General features: G+C 39.2%; 1 protein-coding gene across 5 annotated transcripts in view; it reads right to left on the bottom strand.

Moving 5' to 3' along the window:
• The window catches only part of KIDINS220 (kinase D interacting substrate 220), a 76,367-nt gene extending 54,792 nt beyond the window's left edge, over positions 1 to 21,575 (bottom strand). For 4 of the 5 annotated variants that reach the window (XM_033055693.2, XM_033055692.2, XM_033055691.2 and 1 more), the window contains exons 1-9: positions 21,468 to 21,574; positions 14,177 to 14,326; positions 9,886 to 9,984; positions 8,369 to 8,467; positions 6,172 to 6,270; positions 5,153 to 5,254; positions 4,631 to 4,729; positions 3,545 to 3,742; positions 1,654 to 1,752 (exon numbers count right to left, since the gene is read on the bottom strand). In XM_033055693.2, coding sequence (XP_032911584.1) covers positions 1,654 to 1,752; positions 3,545 to 3,742; positions 4,631 to 4,729; positions 5,153 to 5,254; positions 6,172 to 6,270; positions 8,369 to 8,467; positions 9,886 to 9,984; positions 14,177 to 14,284 — 903 coding nt within the window. In that variant the 5' untranslated portion in view covers positions 14,285 to 14,326; positions 21,468 to 21,574. Of the gene's footprint in view, positions 1 to 1,653; positions 1,753 to 3,544; positions 3,743 to 4,630; positions 4,730 to 5,152; positions 5,255 to 6,171; positions 6,271 to 8,368; positions 8,468 to 9,885; positions 9,985 to 14,176; positions 14,327 to 20,640; positions 20,814 to 21,467 lie in introns of all 5 variants that reach the window. The other variant, XM_033055690.2, reaches the window with a different exon arrangement.
• Between the last annotated feature and the right edge of the window lie 552 nt (positions 21,576 to 22,127).

Consider the following 22,127-nt stretch of genomic DNA (forward strand, 5'->3'; position numbering starts at 1 on the left):
TGCTTCTAAGCAGGAATGTCAAAGTGCCTCTTGCAGCCTTCTACCTCGGCTGCCTCTTTCATTTGCAGCTTTTTTTTCCACTTGTGGGTTTCACAGAAAACTGAGTTTAATGCCTTTCTCAACAGTTTAACAAGCCCAGTCACTAAGATTTATTTACTCTCCAGTCACCTGGCTTTCATCTTCTCTCTCCTTCTGTGAGCTGATTTCCAAGACATCAGCCTGAGCTTTACATCAGCTACACAGCCAGGCACAGGTCTGCTAGGTGCTTCCCCCTCTCAGAAGGGCTGAGGAAAACACCACCTGAGCCCTCACCTTCCCCAACACTCACTCTCAAGGGCTCTTTAGTCATGTTTTATCTGCTGAAGGTCCACCACTAGTGACCATATGAATGAATGATCATCAAGAAACACCATTGCTGGAAGGCTGGACAAGACTTGCAATATTTCTGAAATGTCACAAATTTGGGCAGTCAACACATCTCCCCAGAACACATCTGGCCAGCAGGAAGGTCCTGGAATGCCAAATAGCAGGGAAGTTGCTCCCAGCAGGGAAGGAGCACTCATCTCCAATTTAGATACTGCTGGTCCTAAACTGTGATCTGAAGTGCAGAGCCAGAACACTGCTCTGATGGTACTGACCCCTGCTGTGCCCCCTGTACGGCTGCAAAAGCATTCTCTACATCAACCACTGCAAATTGCCACTCCAGCAACCTCACACTGCCAGAAGTCACAAGCTTCCCTGCTGCCAAAGACATTGCATCCTCTTGCTGTTTCTGTATTGCTTCAGTCATAGCAAGATGTTGAAAAGCTTCAGATTTTCCAACTCATATCACAGCCAGAAACTGAGACACACTGGTTGCCAAAGGCAGGTTAGAGGAAGAGAACCAAATGCTACCTCTTCTTGAAAATAAAACTTGTTGGCTTCTTAGAGAGGCTCTGCAGCAGCAGCAGGCACTGAACCTTTGCAGTTCTCAGTGACTAGTTAGTTTTGTGTTCACACTTGGCAGAACACATGTGCCAACAAAGCAGAGTAATTTGAATAGCTTCAAGCAAAAAAAGCAAGTTGAATGTAACAAAACCAAGTACCATGTTGAGCGAGAGAGTTTCCAGTAAAAGAGTAAAACTAGTACCTTAATCAAAGGGACAAAAAAGAAGGAAGGGGCAGGTAGAAAACACAGAAATCACTGACAACAATGAAACAGGACGTAACACAGAAAGTTGGTGGAGAAAAGAACCAACCAAGCACAATGACAGAACTGCACTGACAACAGATATAATCTTGGGTGCACAATTCATTGATATTCTATTTAAAATATCATTAAAATAATTGCATCAACTGTCTTTTAAAGTATGTCATTATTTTAAATCTGTTCAGTAGTGCAGATGAAATAAGTTCAGTTTACATCTTTTGCTTTTCAACCGTTATACAATCAACTAAAAAACCTGTGTTTTACAAGCCATTAAAATCCCTTGTATCTTATATCTGAAAAGCTGCACAGCAACATGATATATTTTACTGTCCAATGGAATTTAAGCTTCCTGCAGAGCAGACAGAGCAAACTTTAAAGACCTGTTTTCAGGAACACAGTATAACTGGTACACAAATTCACAGTCTATTCAAGAAGTGCTCTAACATTTACATGGTTGTACTTACCTGACCTCTGATATCTATATCAGCGTATTTATGGAGCAGGGCCCTCACAATTTCAACGTGACCACCTCTAACAGCCCCAATCAACACTGTATCTCCACTCTAAAAAAAATGTAAAAGAATATTGAGGATGAATTAATATAATTTACCAACAAGATGTGCAACAGAGAAGGAATTATAGCTTCCAAATATATATACTATGCCTATTTACATTAAGAAATCTCCACTCATTTTAAAAAAGAAAGATACAAAAAAATAGACCTATCTCTGAAAAAATGGGTATATAACAGAAAAAATTCTGGACTTTTTTTTTTTTTAATTGCTCAGGAAAACAAACACTCCATAAATAGGTCTAGCTTAAACCACTACCCTATAAAACCCAGCATAAATTAATGCTAAATATGAAAAAAACCCACTTGTTTTCTGTTCATAGGAAGACCAAACACTCATAGTAATAACCTACTTGCAATCAGATGAGAATACTGTTGTCTCCTTGAGATGTTTCACAGCTGACAAAAGCTCCTCAAGAATTTTGAGCAAATTAATGCCCTTTTTTGTGCAAAGTTACAATTGTGCTTAAGGCTTCTGATTTTAACACATTTAAGGACATGCCAGAATTTCAGAAATTACCTTATACTCCTGAAGCTGCCCAGTACTACTTGTACAATGAAAGAGGAAAACTAAATAAGAGTATAGCAATACCACAGGTGTAATCAGAGAGCTCAGCAATAGGAAATGCCCCATCAATCAGACATTACATATTTAGCTGCAAACCAAGAAATTTTCTTTATCAAAACCTACTCTAGCATCTTGAACTAGAAGTACTTATTGTTTGGTGTATTTTTGGAATGCTGTCTGCTGTGCTGAAAGCTGTAATTTCTCCTTCCTGAAAAGCACAGAAATATAGACCATTGTAGAACATTGTGGCACAAGAGGTGCTAAGAGGGATTGCAGTGTTTTTTCTTAAATATTTTAAAAGTTTGCTTTGATATATGCCTGAGGTCAAATTTGTTGTGACATGCAACACTGCAGCTCAGTACACTGCCATCTGAGAAACGCACTGACACTTAAAATACAGGAAAATCCATCCAAAAATCCTTTTAGATTTATGTGGCAAGTATTAGGAAGTTTTCCTCTATTCTCTGCAACCCCAAGTAATCCAAATTGGGGATTGTGAATGCAGCCTCAAAAACGTATCACTTTTCTGAACTAAGTCACTGACCTTGATGGAGACATCTAAATTTAGGTATCTAATCAACTACAGCCTCAAGGCTGCAGTGCTTGACCTGACTCTGACTGTTCAGAAACACCTGACTGTCAAGAGGGCACTGCAGACAGTCCAAAGCACCTGTGTAAGTAACCAAATAAAATCCTGAGCTGCCAGCAAGCAGTTTCATACTCTGGGCACTGTTCACGCCACATCTCGACTGAGTAATGCATGCATAGGTCAGGTACACAGCGTTACATTTACATCTCTTAACCAGATGTGAAGTTTCCCTCTCATATATGCAGGTTTTCTAGTAAAAAGTTTCATTGTAAAAGATAAAGGTACATGCTGAATTTTACAGAAGCCATGATTTACAGTTTTAGCAGCACTACCCCATCCCAAATCCACAGATTAGTTCAGTATTAGTCTTATGTTACAGATATGACAGATGGTTTATGTTCTCAATTCAAACACCTCAAGGAGTAGTTTCAGTAGTTTATCTTTTATCTTCACATAACAATGTTTACCACTTAATGTACTTGTAAAAGATCAATACACAAAAATACCCCTAGATGGCAGAAGAACTAGAAAGTCTGAAAAATCACGCATTTACGAATTTTCATACACTGGTATTTAAACATAAACTACATATATATAAAATGACTATTATGATGAAAATTGACTCACTCTGTCAGGAATGTTCACATAAGTTCCAGCATCAAGAAGATCCTGCACAATTTCAGTATGTCCCTCCTTCGACGCAATCATCAAAGCTGTATTTCCATCTTTATCTGTTAGGTTTACATTTGGGTTCCTTTTCAGTATTTCTTTTACTGAATCAGTATAGCCACCCTTCACTGCTACAATAAGTGCAGTCATAGAATTCTTTAAATAAAACCAAAAGATTTTACTGTACAGTGGATATAGCAATCATCATTATATCAGCAGTTCAAATAAGAGAACACTCACTGACATCACTCTCTTAATCATCCAAATGCTACTTCAGTTTTGTGGTTTAAAGTGCACCAAAAACCATGCTTTTTAAAAACAAAGAAATAACTAAGAACAATAGTAGAGAACACTTTAAATGCAAAAAGTAAAGTTCAGATGAGTTTATTCCACATATGATAAAATAATTTTCTTGTCATATGGAAACATAGTATTACCAGAGTATCTAGATCTACAAATACTGTTCACAAAGAGGATTTCTGAAGAACTTCAGAAATAATCATATGAATACCAAAAGTTTTCCTAATCTTCCACTTAATTTTTAATGGTTTTTTTTTGTTTTGACAATCAATTTAAATGTAATCTGTTTTATTTAAAAACAATATGCAGCTGAAACTTCTGAAAAAAATTCAATTTCTGAAAAGTTGCAGTTATCATTATTATTTTCAAAAGATGCATTGTGTTTGATTTACTTTTCAAATGGCATTGAGGAATAAGATATGTGATATATCAGGCTTGGATACTGAACGAATTTTGATAGTGTTAATCTTCAGATAACAATTATATAAATTAACTTATGTCCATTAAAATTTACACTTAAGATACTGATCTGTTCGCTGTCAATACAACTCCTTAGTTACATCATAGTTTTATGAAAAGGCACAAAGAAAATTCAGTAACTCTCACATGCAGCCTGCAAATAGCTGGAAAGCAAAACACTCCAACACCAACATTTCATCTTGCTTCATGTATTTCTTGGTATTTGTTTTATAAAAAACACAAACAGGACACACAGACTTCTCACTGGAAAATGCAGTTACTTACAGCTCCTTCTTGATCAACATCAGCTCCCATCTGCAGCAGGTATTTCACACACTCCAAATGACCTTTCCTTGCTGCCCAAACCAGTGGGGTGGTTCCATACTGAAAAAGTATTCACAACATTTTGCCATATTGTTTTCTGCATTTAGTGTCCCATACAATCTAGTATTTATCCTATACTTCATTGCTTTAGTTCTTACAAAAATATTAATGTGGTCATGTGAATTAACACAAGCATTTGAAAAGCCACTTCAACTTTTCTTTTGTAGACAGCTGTAAGAATTACTTTCTATACTTAGAATAGCAAGGTTTCCAATAGCTCAGAAAACAGAAATACGTTCACAACCATTTTGAGCATACTATGGAAAAACCTCTTTCAAGCATAACTTACTCAAGCATGCTAATTCTAATCTTATGGGTAAAACATAACATCAAGTGTTTTTCTAATCAAGAACTCATAGATTTCCTTTTACAATAAATGTATCAAACATTACAGAAATTAAATGTTATACAGGTGTAACTTACCTTGTCAGAGCAGTTCACTTTAGCTCCATGCTGCAGTAAGAGATGGACTATATCTGAGTGGCCACGTCCTGCTGCCCAAATAATTGGATAAACACTGTATTGCTTAGAATTAAAAAACAAATAAATAATTATAGTCTTATGTATTTTAATTATTTTACATCAACAAAACAAGTCTCAAGAGAAGTTAAACCCATAAAAAATGAATATACAAAAATAAATCCAACTACATTACCAATAATTGCTATCTACTACATTACCTAGATCTAGGAAGATGTCCACTGTTTTGAATCAGTTCTGATTTATAATGCTTTAAACAAGGTTTGTAAATTCACATCCTGGTCTTATTAGTAACATTTGTAAGGTAGAAAGGAAGCAACAGACAGCTATCTAAAAACCCTAAGCAACTAGGAATGCAGAGGAGTTGGGCCATGCACACAGACACTACATACGCAAGAGAAAATCAACCATCACAAAGTTGTTCTGGCCACTGGGGTTCTTCCTTCATTGTTCACTGCCTCAAAGAGCAGAGAATTGACAGTATAAACATGATTCAGTGACTACACTTTTTAGAAAATGCTTATAAATGAACTAAATCTCAAAATCTTATGTTTTTTTAATTCTTCAACATTAATGGTATATGTTCATATAATCTAAACTATTAAAGCCAATTATGGTTTCTAAATTGCACACATTAGTTACTCTATTAACTTCTACAGATGCAGAAAAATGACAGTTGTTATACAAGTAATATTAGCTACACTCTTTATCTTTTCTATTATTCCCTCTCCTGATAATTTGAATCTTAGTATGAGCTATACATCCATTTGCTTCAATTTTAAAAAATTCAAAATTAAAAGAGCCAGTGGAAATCACATAAATTATTAAAGTAAGCCCTTTATAAACAGTGATTAATGTCATATTGCAAAAAATGCAAAACGTTTAATCAAGATAATAAGACGAGTGTACAATTCAGGACTTCAAGCACTTGGGAGGAGGAGATGTTTATGACTAAAACTCACCATGCCTGTGATGTTTGGATTTGCACCTTTCTCAAGCAGCAGTTTAGCCACTTCAGTACGGCCTTTGTATGATGCCCACATCAGTGCAGTCCATCCTCCCTAGCAAACACAATTCAAAGAAATGTAAAAACTGAAAAATACTTAAAAATATAACTAATGATTTTCATTTCATTTTGTACTTGTCCTAAGACTATTCTGCAAATTCAAAATATAGTAACAATTGACCACACAATGATGTAACCCAATTTATTTAGAATAAATCATAAGCTCTTGTATGAAAGTACTAATTTCCTGTTATATGCAAAACTTCAGAAAACATAATGTCCTTAATGTTGCAACCACTGGATTTAAAAAAAACAAACAAGAAACACACTACTATCTTAAAACAAAGTCTAGACTCCAAATCAATTAACATGGAAAGTTTCCTTTTGATTTCTGTAGCAGAGAGTAAAGAGAGCAATTACAGTAATTTCAAGATTACAAGCTGCACTGACTATAAGCTGCATCTCCGGGCATCGGCAACATTTCGTTCTTTGTCCGTACATAAGCTGCACCTGATTATAAGCCACTCTGTCATTCGCAGCGAGGACCCACATGCAACAAAGTTGCCAAATAGTAACAGAATCGCAGGATAGTGGGGTTTACTGGTTCGGCTTGGGCCACGCAGGCTCGGCCTGCTGGGGGCTGCCGATGGGGCCAGGTGGCCCAGCTCAGCGCTGCCGCTCAGGGCCGGCTGCCACTGGGCTCACTCGCCCCGGCCCGGCACTGCCCCACGGCAGCAGGCGGGGACGGAGCCCGCCGGCACCCGCGGCGGTGGCGAAAGCCCCCGCCTCCCCCTTGAGCCGCGGGGATGGCAGTACAGAGGCCCCGCCTTCCCTCTGAGCCATGGGGCCGGCAGGAAGGAGCGCCCCGCCTCCCCCCACCCCACGCTGTGGGCACGGAGCCCGCCTCCACCCGCCGTGCAACAGAGTAATCAATTTGTAACAATCACGCAATCCCGGGTTTTACCGGCAGGTGCTCGGGTCGGCACCTCAGCTGCACTTCCAGGGTTGGAAATTTCAGAAAATTTTTCACATACTAGCCGCTCCTGAGTGTAAGCCGCATTTCCGGGGTGGAAGCAAAATTTTAGTCAAAATGGTGCAGCTTATAATCGTGAAATTACTGTGATTTAAAATTACACTGGTGTGTTCATTGAAGTTTGTAAGCTAGGAGACAACAAGGTTTCACTGCCTAAGGCATTTGACAGGTCAGGGAAACAAATTTGATTTTAAAAAAACAGTATGCCTCCAATAACTTTAAGCACAATTTTTATTTATTTCTTTATAATACACTTTCAGAGATGTGAAAAATTCCTGACTGGCAGAGGTCTAGAAATCAAGCACCTGGTCATGTGAATGTGCTTAATGTTAAACAAAAAATCTTGGTTAGTGAAGATGCCTCAGTTTTCAGACAGAGTGGAATTTCAATTAAAGGAGCATTTGAACTCACCCCTAGTGGTTTTCCACATTTTAACTTAAGCATAACAAAATCAGGCCTTGCAGGTACCTACTTCCATCTTCTGTCAATGGAGACAGTTTATACCTCTTAGGGCACCTAACCTTAGACTCATGTCAGCAGCTTTTGCAACTCTTCAGATGGGCTGGACTGTAGCGTCCACTTTTCCATATAAAAATTTGGCAAGATGAATAAAAGCAAGTGTCAGGAGACTGAAAACAAGGACTGCTGTATGAACAATCACAACTGCCCAGAGTAAAAGTAAATACAGACAAGTATGTTCTGGGAAAGATAATGTTTATTTGACCAGAATACTTAAAAAAAAAAAAGAAAAAAGCCACTACCGCCCAAAAAAACCTCCATCAAAAAAAAAAAACCAAAACCACAAACCAACCCTCCTCCCACAAAAAACTCTCACCACACAAAACATACCCAAAAATCAAACTGTTCTACAGTTCAGCTTTTTTCCAAAGCAAATTCAGGAGGAAAGAGCAGCCCTAGTAAACCAGTTGCCATTATGAACACTAAAGCAACCATTTTACAGGTGTAAAAAGCAATATTTAACTATATATTCTTTTTCATTTCAGCAGCACTGGGTACATAATGTAAAAATGAAAGATCTTTCCTTAGTTTTATGGAATTGAAAGTCTCCAACTCACAAAACTGTTTTTCTATTCTATTTTTACACTAAGACAACACATACCAAATCTCGATGCTCCAAACTGACATTATAATTGAGTAGCTCTGCTACAATAGCTGCATGTCCTTCTTTAGCTGCTGAAATAAGAGCAGTCCAGTTATCCTAGAAAAAAAATGGGAAAATGTTATAAAGTAATATTCAGTATTTCTATACAAGTAACCTTGTTTTTCAAATGTTTAATTCACAGCAGGAAATACAGAAGCCCCTAAAATAGCTGTCCTTTAAAAAAAAAAAAAGTACTAATAAACTCACAGCACACCAGTTATAAACATGGAAATACAGAACAACTACTCCAAATCTCCCCTCCAATTATGTGTTCTCCTACCCAATGTCCAGCCCTTTCCACTCCCCAGTTCACTGCAGATTATCTTAATAAATATATAGAGGAAGCAGCACCTACAAAGGATTAGAAAACAACATAAAGATATTAAAAACTGTTGAGAGGGAATGAGATGCTAACCAAGACCACAGAAAACACTGGCAGTGGATCTCCACATACAGTGTGTGACAGCTCTCAAGGGACTGATATGCAGGGTAACCTGGACCACAGCTTTCTGATCACTTCAGGAAGATACATTTCCCCTTGCATAATGCTTATTTCTCTCCCATTGCTCAAAGTTCATCCAGGTGTGGATGGATTTTTTATATGCTACACACTTATAAAATATAGCAACAGTTTATAAGGTAGCTGCCTTCCTAGAAGTATAGAAATTGTGGGATTTATAGCAATTGTAATAAAATGTCTCAAAACAACAGAGACTTGGTTGGTTAGTAGGTTTTGGTTGTTCTGGATTTTTTAGGTCACAGATTCCACATGAGACCTTTTCCAGATGTCCATACTGCTACACTTAAACTAAATGCAGAAGTGAAAAAAACAAGTGATATCCTTTTCCTGTTTATCACTCTTCACTGGTATATACAGACCTTTTAAAACTTTCTAACAATATTTCTGTTCTATTAACACCTTTTGGGCATCTTTTGTCTGGAGTCAACCCCTTTTGCTGAGGCATGAAGACAATTCATAAATTTGAAAGCCCTCTCTGCCAGTGTTCTGGCTTTTAGATGAAATAATCCTTCAACCTAAATTCTCTCTAGGTATTTACTGGAAAAACACCAAGCCCAAATTAAAAAAAAAAACAAACAGATAAACAAAAATTCAACCCACTGACATACCTCAACAACACTGAGAGCAGCAAAACCACTTTGACCTCATCTTTGATGCTGCATTTCTCTATTCTAATTTCCCAGAAGAAGCACCAGAAAATTCAGCAGAGATCAAGATGTTGTAAACATCTGAGGAATATCCCTACTCTTCAGGAGGGCTCAGAGAAATACAAAAACTAAGCAATTTTGTACAAAATTTCTCGTACATGTCATCATTTTCCACCTGCTTTTTCCCCCCTGAGCTCAACACTAACCTAAATTCTCTTTCTTTGCCTGCCCCTTAAAATTTCTTATTCCTCCACTGTTAGGTGGAGGAAGCACTAATACTTACTGCATAATAAAGCACTAATACTTACTGCATCTTCCAAGTTGCAATTAGCTCCCTTCTTGAGAAGCTCCTGGACAATTTCTAAATTGCCTTGCTCAGCAGCCAACATAAGCGGAGTCTGGCCATTCTGAAATCAAAGTGACAGGAAAATAGATGCACTGGGAAGTGATGAAAATGACACACATACCTACACAACAAAAACCAGAAACTACAGAGCAACACTGTTTCCATTTTTAATTGCCACTGAGAAGTAGTAAGGATTGATGTTGAAACCATACAGCATACTTGCAATAAAAATGGATAATATGGTATTAAACCCTGTCCCATAGGAGATTAAAAAAGAAACATAAAAAACCCCAAACATTTCAAACATTAAAAAGGGCTACTAAAAGGAAAAAAGCTACATTATTAAGCATCTACCTTTCTGAATTATTTGCTCACTGAAGACATCTCCATGTTTCATCTTTATAACTTGGAGCAACTCAGTCACTTTGTTAAAAACTAATAAAGAAATATATCTACCCTAGGAACCACAAGGGCCATTAAAACATGCACACTGATTCAGAGGAACAGTTGCTAAAACCTTTCAGGTTATATACCCCACTTTTATCTCACAGCATGAGAAATACAGACATCCTTCCTGTCCTCTGCAACATGGATTCTTGGCAAGTCTCAGCTCAGGGAAGACAAAGAAAAGAAAATCTGGTTTATTTGCCTTCAGAAGTATTTTAAAACTCAGTTAGAATCTGTCACTCTTCCATCAGCCTACTTTTTTGTCAGCAAATTTCTGAGATATAATTGCTCTGGATGCTGAAATTTTACAGTAAATTTATTAATTATAAGTTTAAGCAATTAAGATAATTTTTCCTGACCTTGCTTCTGTTTTTTCTCTCCACCATACAGAGAACTAAAATTATCTGGTCTTTAAATAATGCAAAAGCTACATGTTAGGAGCTATATACCAGCAATTTCCCAGGAAAGAATGAAAATCAATGCAGAATCACAATACAGTACTATCACTAATCTTCATAATTAAAACTACTAATAATACGATTAATAAGGATACTTGATGGCTCTTTCTGCTCTTGACACACATAAAAATCACAGAAATGCATGGATTCTTTCAAAAATGCTTTCTGCCCCATCAGCTGTTCCTTATGTTATTATACCTATAAGGTAATTTTTCACAATGAAAAATTATGTTCTCATGTAAACTTATGTTGTTATAACTGTACATTGTATACATTCAAAAGGACACCATTGCTTTTAGATCCTAAAGTATATTTTGTATCAACAAGGAGTATCTGAGTTTCAGGTCTGGTCATTAAAAAAAAAAAGCATTATAATGCTCAAAAAAATCAAGAGAAAATAAAACACTACCTTTTAGAAAAGAACAGTTCTCTTCAGAGAAGAAAACAGTCACAACTTTTGCTCTTTAAGATGTGCAAGTTAATAAGTTGGGAATACACAAGCCAAGTGATTTCAGAGATCCTGACTGACCACCCTGCCTTCTGTGATGACATCACTGGTCAGTGGATGTACAGCTGAGACATTGTTTGTGCCGTGTCTAGCGAGGATTTCAACAACCAGGGACACTAATGAAGTACAAGCTAGACAAATGGACAGTGAGGTGGACTGAAACTGGCTGCAGTGCTGGGCTCAGTGCACTGGGATCAGCAGTACAAAGTCCAGCAGTGCAGGGAATCAATATTGGGATTCTGTTTAACCCTTTCATGAAGGACTGGGGCAATGGCATAGAGTGCACTCACAGCACCTTCACAGCCTGGAGAAAGTTGAGAGGTGTGGCTGATGTACCAGATCCCAAGGGCACTGACAGGCTGGGCAGACAGGAACCTTACTGTACTGAGTACAGGTGTCTGCTTGGGATGTCCAGAGGGAACTGCACTGAATCTTTGTGAAGAGAGGCTAGGACGGCTCTGCACCAGACACAGGCAATTCCAGCTGGCTCCAACCAACCCACCTCAGGACACAGGACTAGATAATCTCCAGGGATCCCTTCCAAGCAGTGCTTTAGCAAAACACAGAAAACCCCGTATTTTAGCCTGACAGTTATTCTCACCTTCTCTGAACAGTTACTATTGTTATCACTCTGATTGTCTTCCACAAGTGGATAATAGGAAAAGGTAACACATTCCAAATAAAAGTATGTCTCGGCAAGAGGCTGCAGATGGTAAAATTACTCCCTCCTGTAAGAGGTGTCATACAGCTGCAGGCTTTGGTTTTCTGAGACAGACGTAAAATTTTCTGCAGGGGTACTGAAGACATCCTTCCCTTCTTGTTAGAAGACTCTCAGATATAAGTATAACATTATAATGTTTTAGCAACTATCATGAAGATTTCACCAACACAGAAACAAAAGATAATTACTATGTCTATGACCCCCAGATTAATTCTCAAAGGTTGTCCCAGAGTCTAGACACTCCACAAATAAATGTTCATATTTCTCACACACACATCAAGTACTATCTATCTGTACATCATAGCTCAGTCTAAGTATTGGAATAACCAAATTATAAAGGAGCACACCTGTATCTTTTTAGGGAAATCAATTAGTGGTTTCACCTTACAGGTTAGCGCTCTCGCAGTCTGTGAGAGAACAGAAGATTCAGAATTGAACATGCAGAAGCTCCTTCAGTACCAAGAAAGGCACATCAAGAGAAAGTGGAGGCTGTTAGGATCAAAGCGTATCACACAAAGCAAGCATCTATCATTAGCTGTTAATTCATGTGTCTGGTATGAGAGAGAAAAAAATCACACAAGCAGAAGGGTGTGCATAGAAAAGGCAGAGGCTGAGACTTGCCCCACTAAGCTGAAACTGATGGTGTTAATGCAATAAAACCATCCATACACAAACTGACTGGGACATCCCAGCTTTTCTGGGAACTGACCACAGTCAAGATGAAAAGGGTTGGAATAAAGGGTTGGTAACAAGGTGGGTGATCCTACCATTGGACAAGTCATTGCAGCCTGGGAGGTCCTGGCATTAGCAAACCTTAGCTTGCCATCAATCTTTTTAGATCTTCAAAGGTACTCTCCTTTTGGTATTTTCTTTTTACCCAAGAAGAAAAGATGTCTTGGCAGGTCCAAAACTGGAAACTGAACTGCACTCAAAGCCACTGAATTCCAAAGAAGAGCTATCATTTAAACAAAACCATTATACATACAGACCGTCCCCACAAGGGGTTTAAAACTGATGCAAACCATACAAGTCTGTCTGCAGAAATGACCTTTTCCAATGCAAGATAAGAAGACTGAAAACAATAGGTATCAGGGAAATGATCTCTGCAAAAAAGGCAATTGATGAAACCCAGGATTACATTTAGTCCCACCAATAAGTGAAGAAAAATTTAGAAAAGAAGATGAAGGCAGTGGCACTTAATAAAATCAACACGATCTGTCTGATTTCAGCCATGATGTTGAAAGGAACTGCCAGCAGAGGGAACAGACATTTCCCTTCTCGGATATGCTACATGCCAGGTGGTGAGGTTCATGTGTATGCCCTGAAACTCAAAAATACGCCCATCTGAAATACCTCAGCATATGTGCATACACAGAATGGAATGAATGTGCCAACAATGAAAGAAAACTGTCTTAATTGAAACCAGATCTAATAACTACAGTAAGTCTAAATTCTGTACATTGTTTTCACATTTGCTTTCACATGATGCTTTTTGGGTTTGAGCAATATATGCCATTGGATTTCCTTCCAAAAAATATTCTTTCCATCTTATGCAGATTTGAAAAATTGATCAAAATAACAGATTCTGAATAATTTTCATATAAACTCTCTACTGTGTATCAAGACTTTTGTGTACTCCTGGTAAACTCTAGACTTGCATCTCAGATACATATTTTTTCACCTAGATGAGCATATGCTCATGCAAGTTGCAATATATGCTCTTATTTGGATTGTATAACAAAGCATCTCTTGACTGAAAACCAGGATGTGAGGCAAGGGTTATCATCATGCCAGGTTTCACCACAAAATGAACTGGGCATACGCAGTTGGATCTGTGAACTAAAAAACAATTCTTAGCTGCAGAAATAGATATAAACTCCATTCACAATATAATGAAAGAGCTGCATTTTCCAGCTAAGAAGAACACTCTAGAAAGCAAATACTATGAAAGATGCTGTCAGACACTGAATACAGAGTGTTCAGGTTATGCAAACACAAGGAACCACTTAAAAACAAAAATGAAATTTGTATATTAAATAACCAGTGTGATCTCACTAATTATTCATTTTATAACTAATAAGCTGCAGTGTGAAACTGACCTTTTCAAAAATCATCTTACCTCATTTCTCTCATCAACATCCCTGCACTTCTCAAGGAGCGCTTTCAGAGCAGGAACATTTCCTTCTTCTACATAGGTCAACAGACTCTGACTCATCAGGCTCGCCATCTTCACACACTATGTCAAATGCTTCTAGATAACAACGCTTACCTGTATTTCAGGGAAAAAAAACCAAACAAACAGCAAAGCATAAGTAACAGCTATGACATTTGACATTAGAAGCATGAATTGACTATGGTAATAAATTATTGGCTGGGTACAAACACAGGCCCTTCTCCTCAACAAAACACTTTGGAGATGTGCATTACATTTCCATGAAAAGTCTTAACTCCCTCTAGTTCCTAGAAAATTACAGAAATTATTCTGTTATGTGTTGTCTAAACACATATTTTGAATGGAATGCATGTATGTATATACAGCATTATAGGAATATCTGTAGATGTTACATACTCTATATATACTAGCTACTTACAATATAACCCTTATCCTTTATGTGTATAAGCAGAGCATTGAGACTAATCAGCATTACAAAATACAGTCATTCTATCCAAACTGCAGCCATATGGAACTCTGAGAAACATGATTACTAAATCAGTTATCACCGACTTTATGCAGACATGCCTGCATGTGATGGCACGTTGTTAACTTGCTAGTCAAACATAATATGGCTTCTGTTAACTGATTATGTTTTTAACCTCTAATACGCAAGATAGTAAAGGTTTTTCTTTCTTAAGGCAGACCACTAAGAACCATTTCAGGCTTCCTAAAAAGGTGTGTCCAGTAAGTGCAGAGCTCAGTAGTACTGTGCCAAATTCATATACATACGGCAACAGAAGTTGAATCACTCACTGCACCTAAATTAAGTTTCACGGATATAGAATAGGTCATGGGATTAAATACAAGACTCCAGCATCCCTTCACATTTTTCTCCTCTCCAGTGGCTGACATGATCACGTTCTCTGGCTTTTCCTTGCAACAGCAGAGGAAAACCTCCAGTTTAGTGTTTGGTAAAGCCTACTGATAAGGCTATTCTCTCCCAGGGAGAAGCCAATGACTAGTGGCTTTCCCAGGCAAATATTCTTACTTTTATTCTCAAATCAAAGCAGACAATTAATTTTGGTGTGCTTCCAACTGAAGTGGAACAAAAGACATGAGAGAAAGCCAGCAAGAACTTCAGTGTGTTTAGCACAGAGAAGTTAGTTTAGATTTGGAGATTTAAATCAAATAATCCAGCTCCACTTTACATAGTCTGTTACACCATCCTTTCTCCTTTACCAAGTGAGTATGTATAGTCATACATACTGTTGTCAGGATATGTTAGATGCTACCTGAGCTCACCTACAGCCCTGCAGCCATCACGTGATTCACATACAGAACTGCCTTGTTCAAAATAATGCCATTTAACACCTCAGTTAAGATGACAGCAGCTCTGGGTACATGCAAATGAAATTCAGGTGCACATGAATGTCTAGTGACAAAAGCGACTACAAAAATTGTTTAAAACCCACACCTAAAACCAGTACAAAAATAAATCTAGATTTGACATGTTAAGCCCAGCAGCAGTTTTCCTGGGCACTGCCCAAGCAGCCAGTCTGCCCCAGAAGAAAGCTATAAATAAATAAGCTAAGAACACAAAAGGTCTGTCACGTTTACCGTACAGTTAAATTACCATCAAAGGGGGTGAGCAGCTCTACAGTGGTGGTATATATTTGTCTCCATTTTTTTCAGTAGGAGGAACAGCCAATTAAGAGGTTGCAAACTTATAACAAAAAACCCACTAAACCACACAAAATATGAAAGGTTTGAAAAGAAACAGCAATTTTACTGACTCAGTGTGGACATATTGGCTCCTACTGCCATTTCAGACACAAAAAAGAAAGTTAGCATCTTGCCTGGCATCCAGCTGCCAGTCCAGAACAGCCAACCTCCCTTACTGTCTACAGCAGCATCTCACAGCCCTATGCAGGTGTCTCAGATATTCTCAGGCACTTAAAATGACATTTGATATTCACACACACCTGTATTTCTCCCATTATTTTTTACACAGGACAACAGAAGTCCATAAAATATGATTTGCTGCTAGCTCCACTGCCATCACAGGCATTTTCTGCTTTTCCTGTGATATCTCCCAGCTTCTCTCCTGTAGCTGTACCTTCAATCCCCATGCTATTTGCTATATCAAATACTAAATTGAAAGAACATTTTAAGAACATCCCCAAAACATGACTAAAAATGTCTCACCAAATGATTTATACTCTGCAGTTGCTAATAAAATTTCACCAATTAATTCTTAGCTAGTGTGGAAAGAAAGAAAGTATTCAGCACTGCTTTTTTCTCAAAGTAAGATTTTTCCCTTGATGTTCCCTATGGGCACATTTCCAAAAGGCAGAGGCAGCCCTGCTGCACTGTAGATAAGCATCCTGCTTCAGAAATCCCAGTTGGCAACAGCGTAGCTTCTGCCTTCACGCAGAGCTGAATCCTTAGAGACAGCTGAAACCTCTGACTAACAGTAAAACACCTGATGCCAATGAACACATCTAGAGATGTGTTTATAAACTCCATGTTAATATTACTTTTATAAAACGATAAAAAAATTGTACCAGTGAAACATCTCAAAGAATATTGATATTTCTTGTCTCCTATGCTTCATTGTCACATATCATCCCCTTCTTAGAATTAACAGCAGTCTATTTTATAAAAACAAGAATCACAAAATCAAATATTCTAATTATGCATTTTATATCATCATGCTTTTATTTGCCCTTTTTCAGCCAAGCTTCTTAGAGCATCCAAAAGATTAACATCACTGGAGGGCTTTAGGAAAGCATGGTTTAGAGACAACAACAACCATCAAACAAAAATCTCCCCAACACTACAGAAACAAGGATGCATAAAAAAACTGTGGTATTAAGATTTTTGGAAACTTTGCTTTATTTCTTCCCCACCAAGAACAAAGAACATGCCCAAAATAAGCCTGAGTGGGTCTGTTCATAATGACGGCAACTCAATGTCAGCCAAATACAGCCACAGACCACCTTTTTATTAAACAAAATGTATGTTATTATGTTATGAAAACTAGGCACTGTACTCAAAGTCCATATGGATGCTGGTCCCTAAAGTGTGATTTCTTCCAATGCTTCAGATTTTTTTTTAAATAATCATAAAAACTGAAGCAAGACTCTGAGGAACAGTCTCTGGCTAGAGAAGTAATTCTGCTCTGGTTACTCTAACGAAAAAAGCTCCTGAAATATATATTCATACTGTTTTCAAACAACCCTGGAATAAAAAGAAAACTCTAAGGCTTACCCTTGACCAAATTAAAGGATGAGAACTTAATCCCTGCCAAATTTCATAAATACCGTGCGAAACCAGTATCACTCAAGAACATCCTATACATAAATGGTCTTTAATTGCTCAATTAACATATTTACTTTCTTTGACACAGCAGAGGTATTTTCATAACCTATAACAAAAATTTTTATTAAAACCAGGATTCTATCTGGAAACCAATCCCCTTTCCAATAAGGATTAATGCTGTTATTTTTCTCTCCCACCTAAGCGAGCTAATTTCCAGTGCAAAAACCTGCTCTTCATTCACAATCCAAACTTTCAAGCTTGGAAACCTCACAATGCCCTTGGGCAGCAAATCCTGGTATTTTACAAAACTAACAACACACCAAGAACTATGAAAACTAATATAAAGTGCACAAATGCTCAGGTGAAGGCAATGTTTGCCCAGGGATTAACCTGTTTTTGTAAGGCTCTTGCATCCTGAGCTGAAACAGACAAACATTATCACTGGTTCAGAAAGACTGCAAAAATCTGTGGATTAAAAACAGAGGTCCTGATAACTCAAATTTGCAGGTATTTAATGCATTCTCAGAACTTCATATCTAACTATAAAAGAAATATTATTACTCGCTAGATTTTCCAACTATCATAATTTTACATAGATCTTCTGCATGTTTTTTTTAATAGTGCAAACAGTGATCTTCTATAAATAAATATCAAAATTGGTCATCAACTCTAGCATTATTGAGAATACCTATTCAAAACAAAAAAAAAAAGAAAGTCAAGATAGTAAAGACATTAAATTCATACTTTTCATCACACAAAGGAAGAACTGTTGTCTACTTTTTAATGCCTGCTTCCTTTTCCAGACACAAAAGCCACCTTCCCAACATGCAACACTGTGGTAGATCTTTCAGCTAACTATAAAAGGAAATAATTACTATACTGCTGAAATCTGAGCACGTACAACTCAAATGTGTAAATGCACAGCACTTCACCCTTAAGAACTGGAAACGCCATCTTTTCATATTAGAATTTTAAAAATGTGAAACATGAAAATTGTACACATGAAATCTATTATAAAAAACTAACATAAGTCAGTCTCATATTCTCACACATTTTTATGCTTTATGGTGGCATAAAGAAATTAAAAACATGCTGAAATATCACCTTTACTTATACCACACAGAATCTTACTAACACAAGCATTGCCCAGCCTTTACAACAGCTTATTGTAATCCCTTCCTAAATGGATATACTTCCTAAACGTGAAGAGATCACAAGTCAGGCATCACATGAAGTGGCCAATATTTTAAAATGTTCCTTCTATTGGGACTGACTGAGTCAACCAGGATTCTGTTTAAAGAATAAATTTCCAGAACAGCTGAAATGATTCTCTAAAAATATTAATTTCTGGTATTCAGAGAGAAATAACAAATCTAAGTTTCCATAAGTAGTCTACACCCACACTTCTTCTCCAGAGTCTGAAATTCCTGCGTGACTAATAACCTTATGCTGCATTTCTGCTTTTCCCTATTTATCTGGAAACATTTATTCTACTTCTCTCAACATTTCTGTTATCCAGGTGAGAAGAATTTTTTTTTTAATTACCTTACTTTTTGTTACTTTATCACAAAGAACAAAATTGTGTAACTCTAAAATATCGAAAGACAAGAAGTGAACTACAGCTAGACACACAGGCATTCTTCTTTTGAAACCTGAAACAAATATAACTACAAAAAATTGCACAAAGGTCTCTATTGTAACCATCATAACTGCACACAGTAAGAAGTAGGGGAAATTGGAAATACACAAGTCCTTCTTTTCTACCTTATGCACTTCAGGCAACGGCCATTTCCAAATACTGTAGTGATGGATTTTTTGTTAGTTTCAAGAAAACAAAAGAGGCTGGGAATTATGTATAAAAGACTGGAAAGGTGTAAATTTATATTTAAAATTAAGGGCTGGTTGTTAGATGATAGCAACTATCAGACATGCCTATGTTCCACCCTAGTTAAAAAAATAATTTAAAATAAAGCGTGAAGTACTGGATAACAGGATTTATACTTTATCAGAGAAATGTGTCCACCTTCAAGACAAAATTTTAACAGTAACATATTGCTAAGAACATCCGATTCCTAAGATAAAGTTCAATTCCTAAACAAAATATAAGGTGCTCAGACCTACAAATTATAGTTTCAGGTTTTAAATACATCAGATAAAAGAGAGCAAAGAGAAACAGTTACCAATATTAAGGAGTTTCTTGAAATTATCCAACCAACACAAATCAATTGTCAAAAACTGAACAAAAAGCATAACAACACAAGAAAGTCTGCAATGTCATCTTACACAGTCTCATATGGCCAACATGTTTCTCTGTGCCATAAAATCAAGAGTTTGTTAGTCAGACACAAGTTATATGACAAAAATCTAACTTTTTGAGTGTTTCCACTTTAAAAGAATGTTGTAATGTAGAACTTTAAACTAATATGGCACCATTTCATAAGCTGTGGTCACACAGAATTTCAAGCAGATACTAATTTCTCAATAAACAATTCATTTTAAATAAACACTGTGGCAGAGCAAAGAACAGATGCTTATTCAGTAGACAAAAAGGGTTTTCTTACATGTTCCGGTCTCAGAAAAAGATCTTCTGTGTTTCTGTCCATTTCTTTATTATTTGATGGCAGGAGGAGTGTCAGGTGATTAATCAGGTAATGATTCAAACACTTTTCCAGCAAAAGACATATTAGGGTATTATTCTACCATTAATCCTTTACCAAAAGTTACAGAGAGGAAATCACTTTTCCAACCAATTTTTAAGCATGTATGTAAAGCGCAAAGCCCCACTACCTTTAAGATATTTTGCTACTCTTTCAGTGATGTTCCGTGGCAGGACCTGAAGCAATCGACAGAAACTGAAACAAAGAATCAACTGAGCTGGAAAAGACTTCTGAGAGGTCATTGAGTCTAACCTGCGATTGAACAGCACTAGGTCAACTAGATCATGGCACTAAGTGGTCTTTCTTAAACACCTCCAGGGTCAGTGACTCCAGTACGTCCCTATTACTATGCCTAACCACTCCTTCTGAGAAGAAATTCTTGCTAATACCCAACCTAAATGTCTCCGGGCACAACTTGAGGCTACATTCTCTTGTCCTATCGCTTGTTACCTGGGAGAAGAGGCTGATCCCCACTTGGCTACAACATCCTTTCAGAGTGATAAGGTCACCCCCGGGCCTCCTTCTCTTCAGGCTAAACACCCCCAGTACTCTTGCATACGGATTTGTGCTCCAGATTCTTGACCAGCTTCGCTACCCTTCTCTGCATTCGAAGGCGTCTCTGTCTGAACACCAGGAAACACTTTGTTACTGTGAGGGTCACCCAGCACGGGCACAGGTTCCCAGAGAAGTTGCGGGGTCTCCGTCCTTGGAGACACACCAAAGCCCTCCGGGAGATCCACTCCTGTTGTCCCTACTCGAGGAGAAGGACTGCACCCTTATGACCTGCGGAGGTCCCTCCCATCCTCAACCTTCTGTTATTCTTTACCTTGGAAATTAGACGCCAAAAACTTTGCTGACGGCTCGAACCCTTATCTACCCGTCCGAGTCAACAAGAGAGAAACACGGTACAAGAGGCTCCTCCATGCCCGGGACAGGGGTGACAGAGACTCCCGGTCGTGTCCGGGACGCTTCCCCCACGGGCGGTGCCCCTGACACCGGCAGAGCGGGCCCGCTCCGCCCCGCACACGGCACCGCCGGAGCCCCAGGACACAGCGGAGCGGGCGCTCCCGACCTGCGGCCCTGCGCTGAGGGGACCGCGCCCCCGAGCCACGGCGGCCGCGAATCACCCGAGCCGAGCGGTCCCCCAGGCCCCGCCGGGAGCGGCCCCGCGGCGCCCTTTGTTTGGCAGCGGGAGCGCCGCCTCCCCCACAGCCCCGTGTCCTTCCCCTGCCCTTCCGCGGCCAGCCCGTGCCCCCCGCCTCCCCGCCCCTACTCACCCCACGGTCAGGCGCACTCGGCCCCTGCGGCGGCTGCCCGGGCCCAGCCGGAGCCTGACACGGAGGGAGGCGGCGGCGCCGAACCCCGCTCAGCTCGGCCCGGCAGCGCCCGCCATCTTCCGCCGCTGCACTCCGCCCGCCCGGGCCGTGACGCGCGGGGGCGGCTCCGCCCGGCTGCGGCCGCGCCCAGCGCCTCAGGCGGCGGCAGCAGCGGGCACGGGCACAGCCCTGCCCCGGGGCCCCGCCGGCACGGCCTGGCTGAGCCGGAGCGCAGCGCTGGGCAGCCCAGAGGGTGCCACCGCCCTGGAGAGCCACCAGCAGTCAGCCCCCGGCTGCTTTCTGATAGAAAAGAAGGGGGAGAACGGTGGTGAACAATTGGTGCCTGATGCACGGAGAGACTGGGGAGCGAGAGGCTGGAAAGCAGCACCGCGGAAAGGGACGTCTCCTCGAGCTCTGGGGACAGTTTTGGGCACACAATATATGGAAGACATTAAGATATTAGTGAGCGTCTAAAGGAGGGCAACGAAGACTATGAAGAGCCTTGAGGCGGGGAAATAGGAGGAGTGGCTGAGGCCACTTGTCATGTCCAGTCTGGAGAGTGAGGAGAGGCCTCATTGTATTTAAAACTTCCTCGTGTGGGAAAGAGGAGGGGCAGACCCG

This window comes from Catharus ustulatus, chromosome 3 (assembly GCF_009819885.2).
Source record: "Catharus ustulatus isolate bCatUst1 chromosome 3, bCatUst1.pri.v2, whole genome shotgun sequence".
Taxonomy (NCBI): domain Eukaryota; kingdom Metazoa; phylum Chordata; class Aves; order Passeriformes; family Turdidae; genus Catharus; species Catharus ustulatus.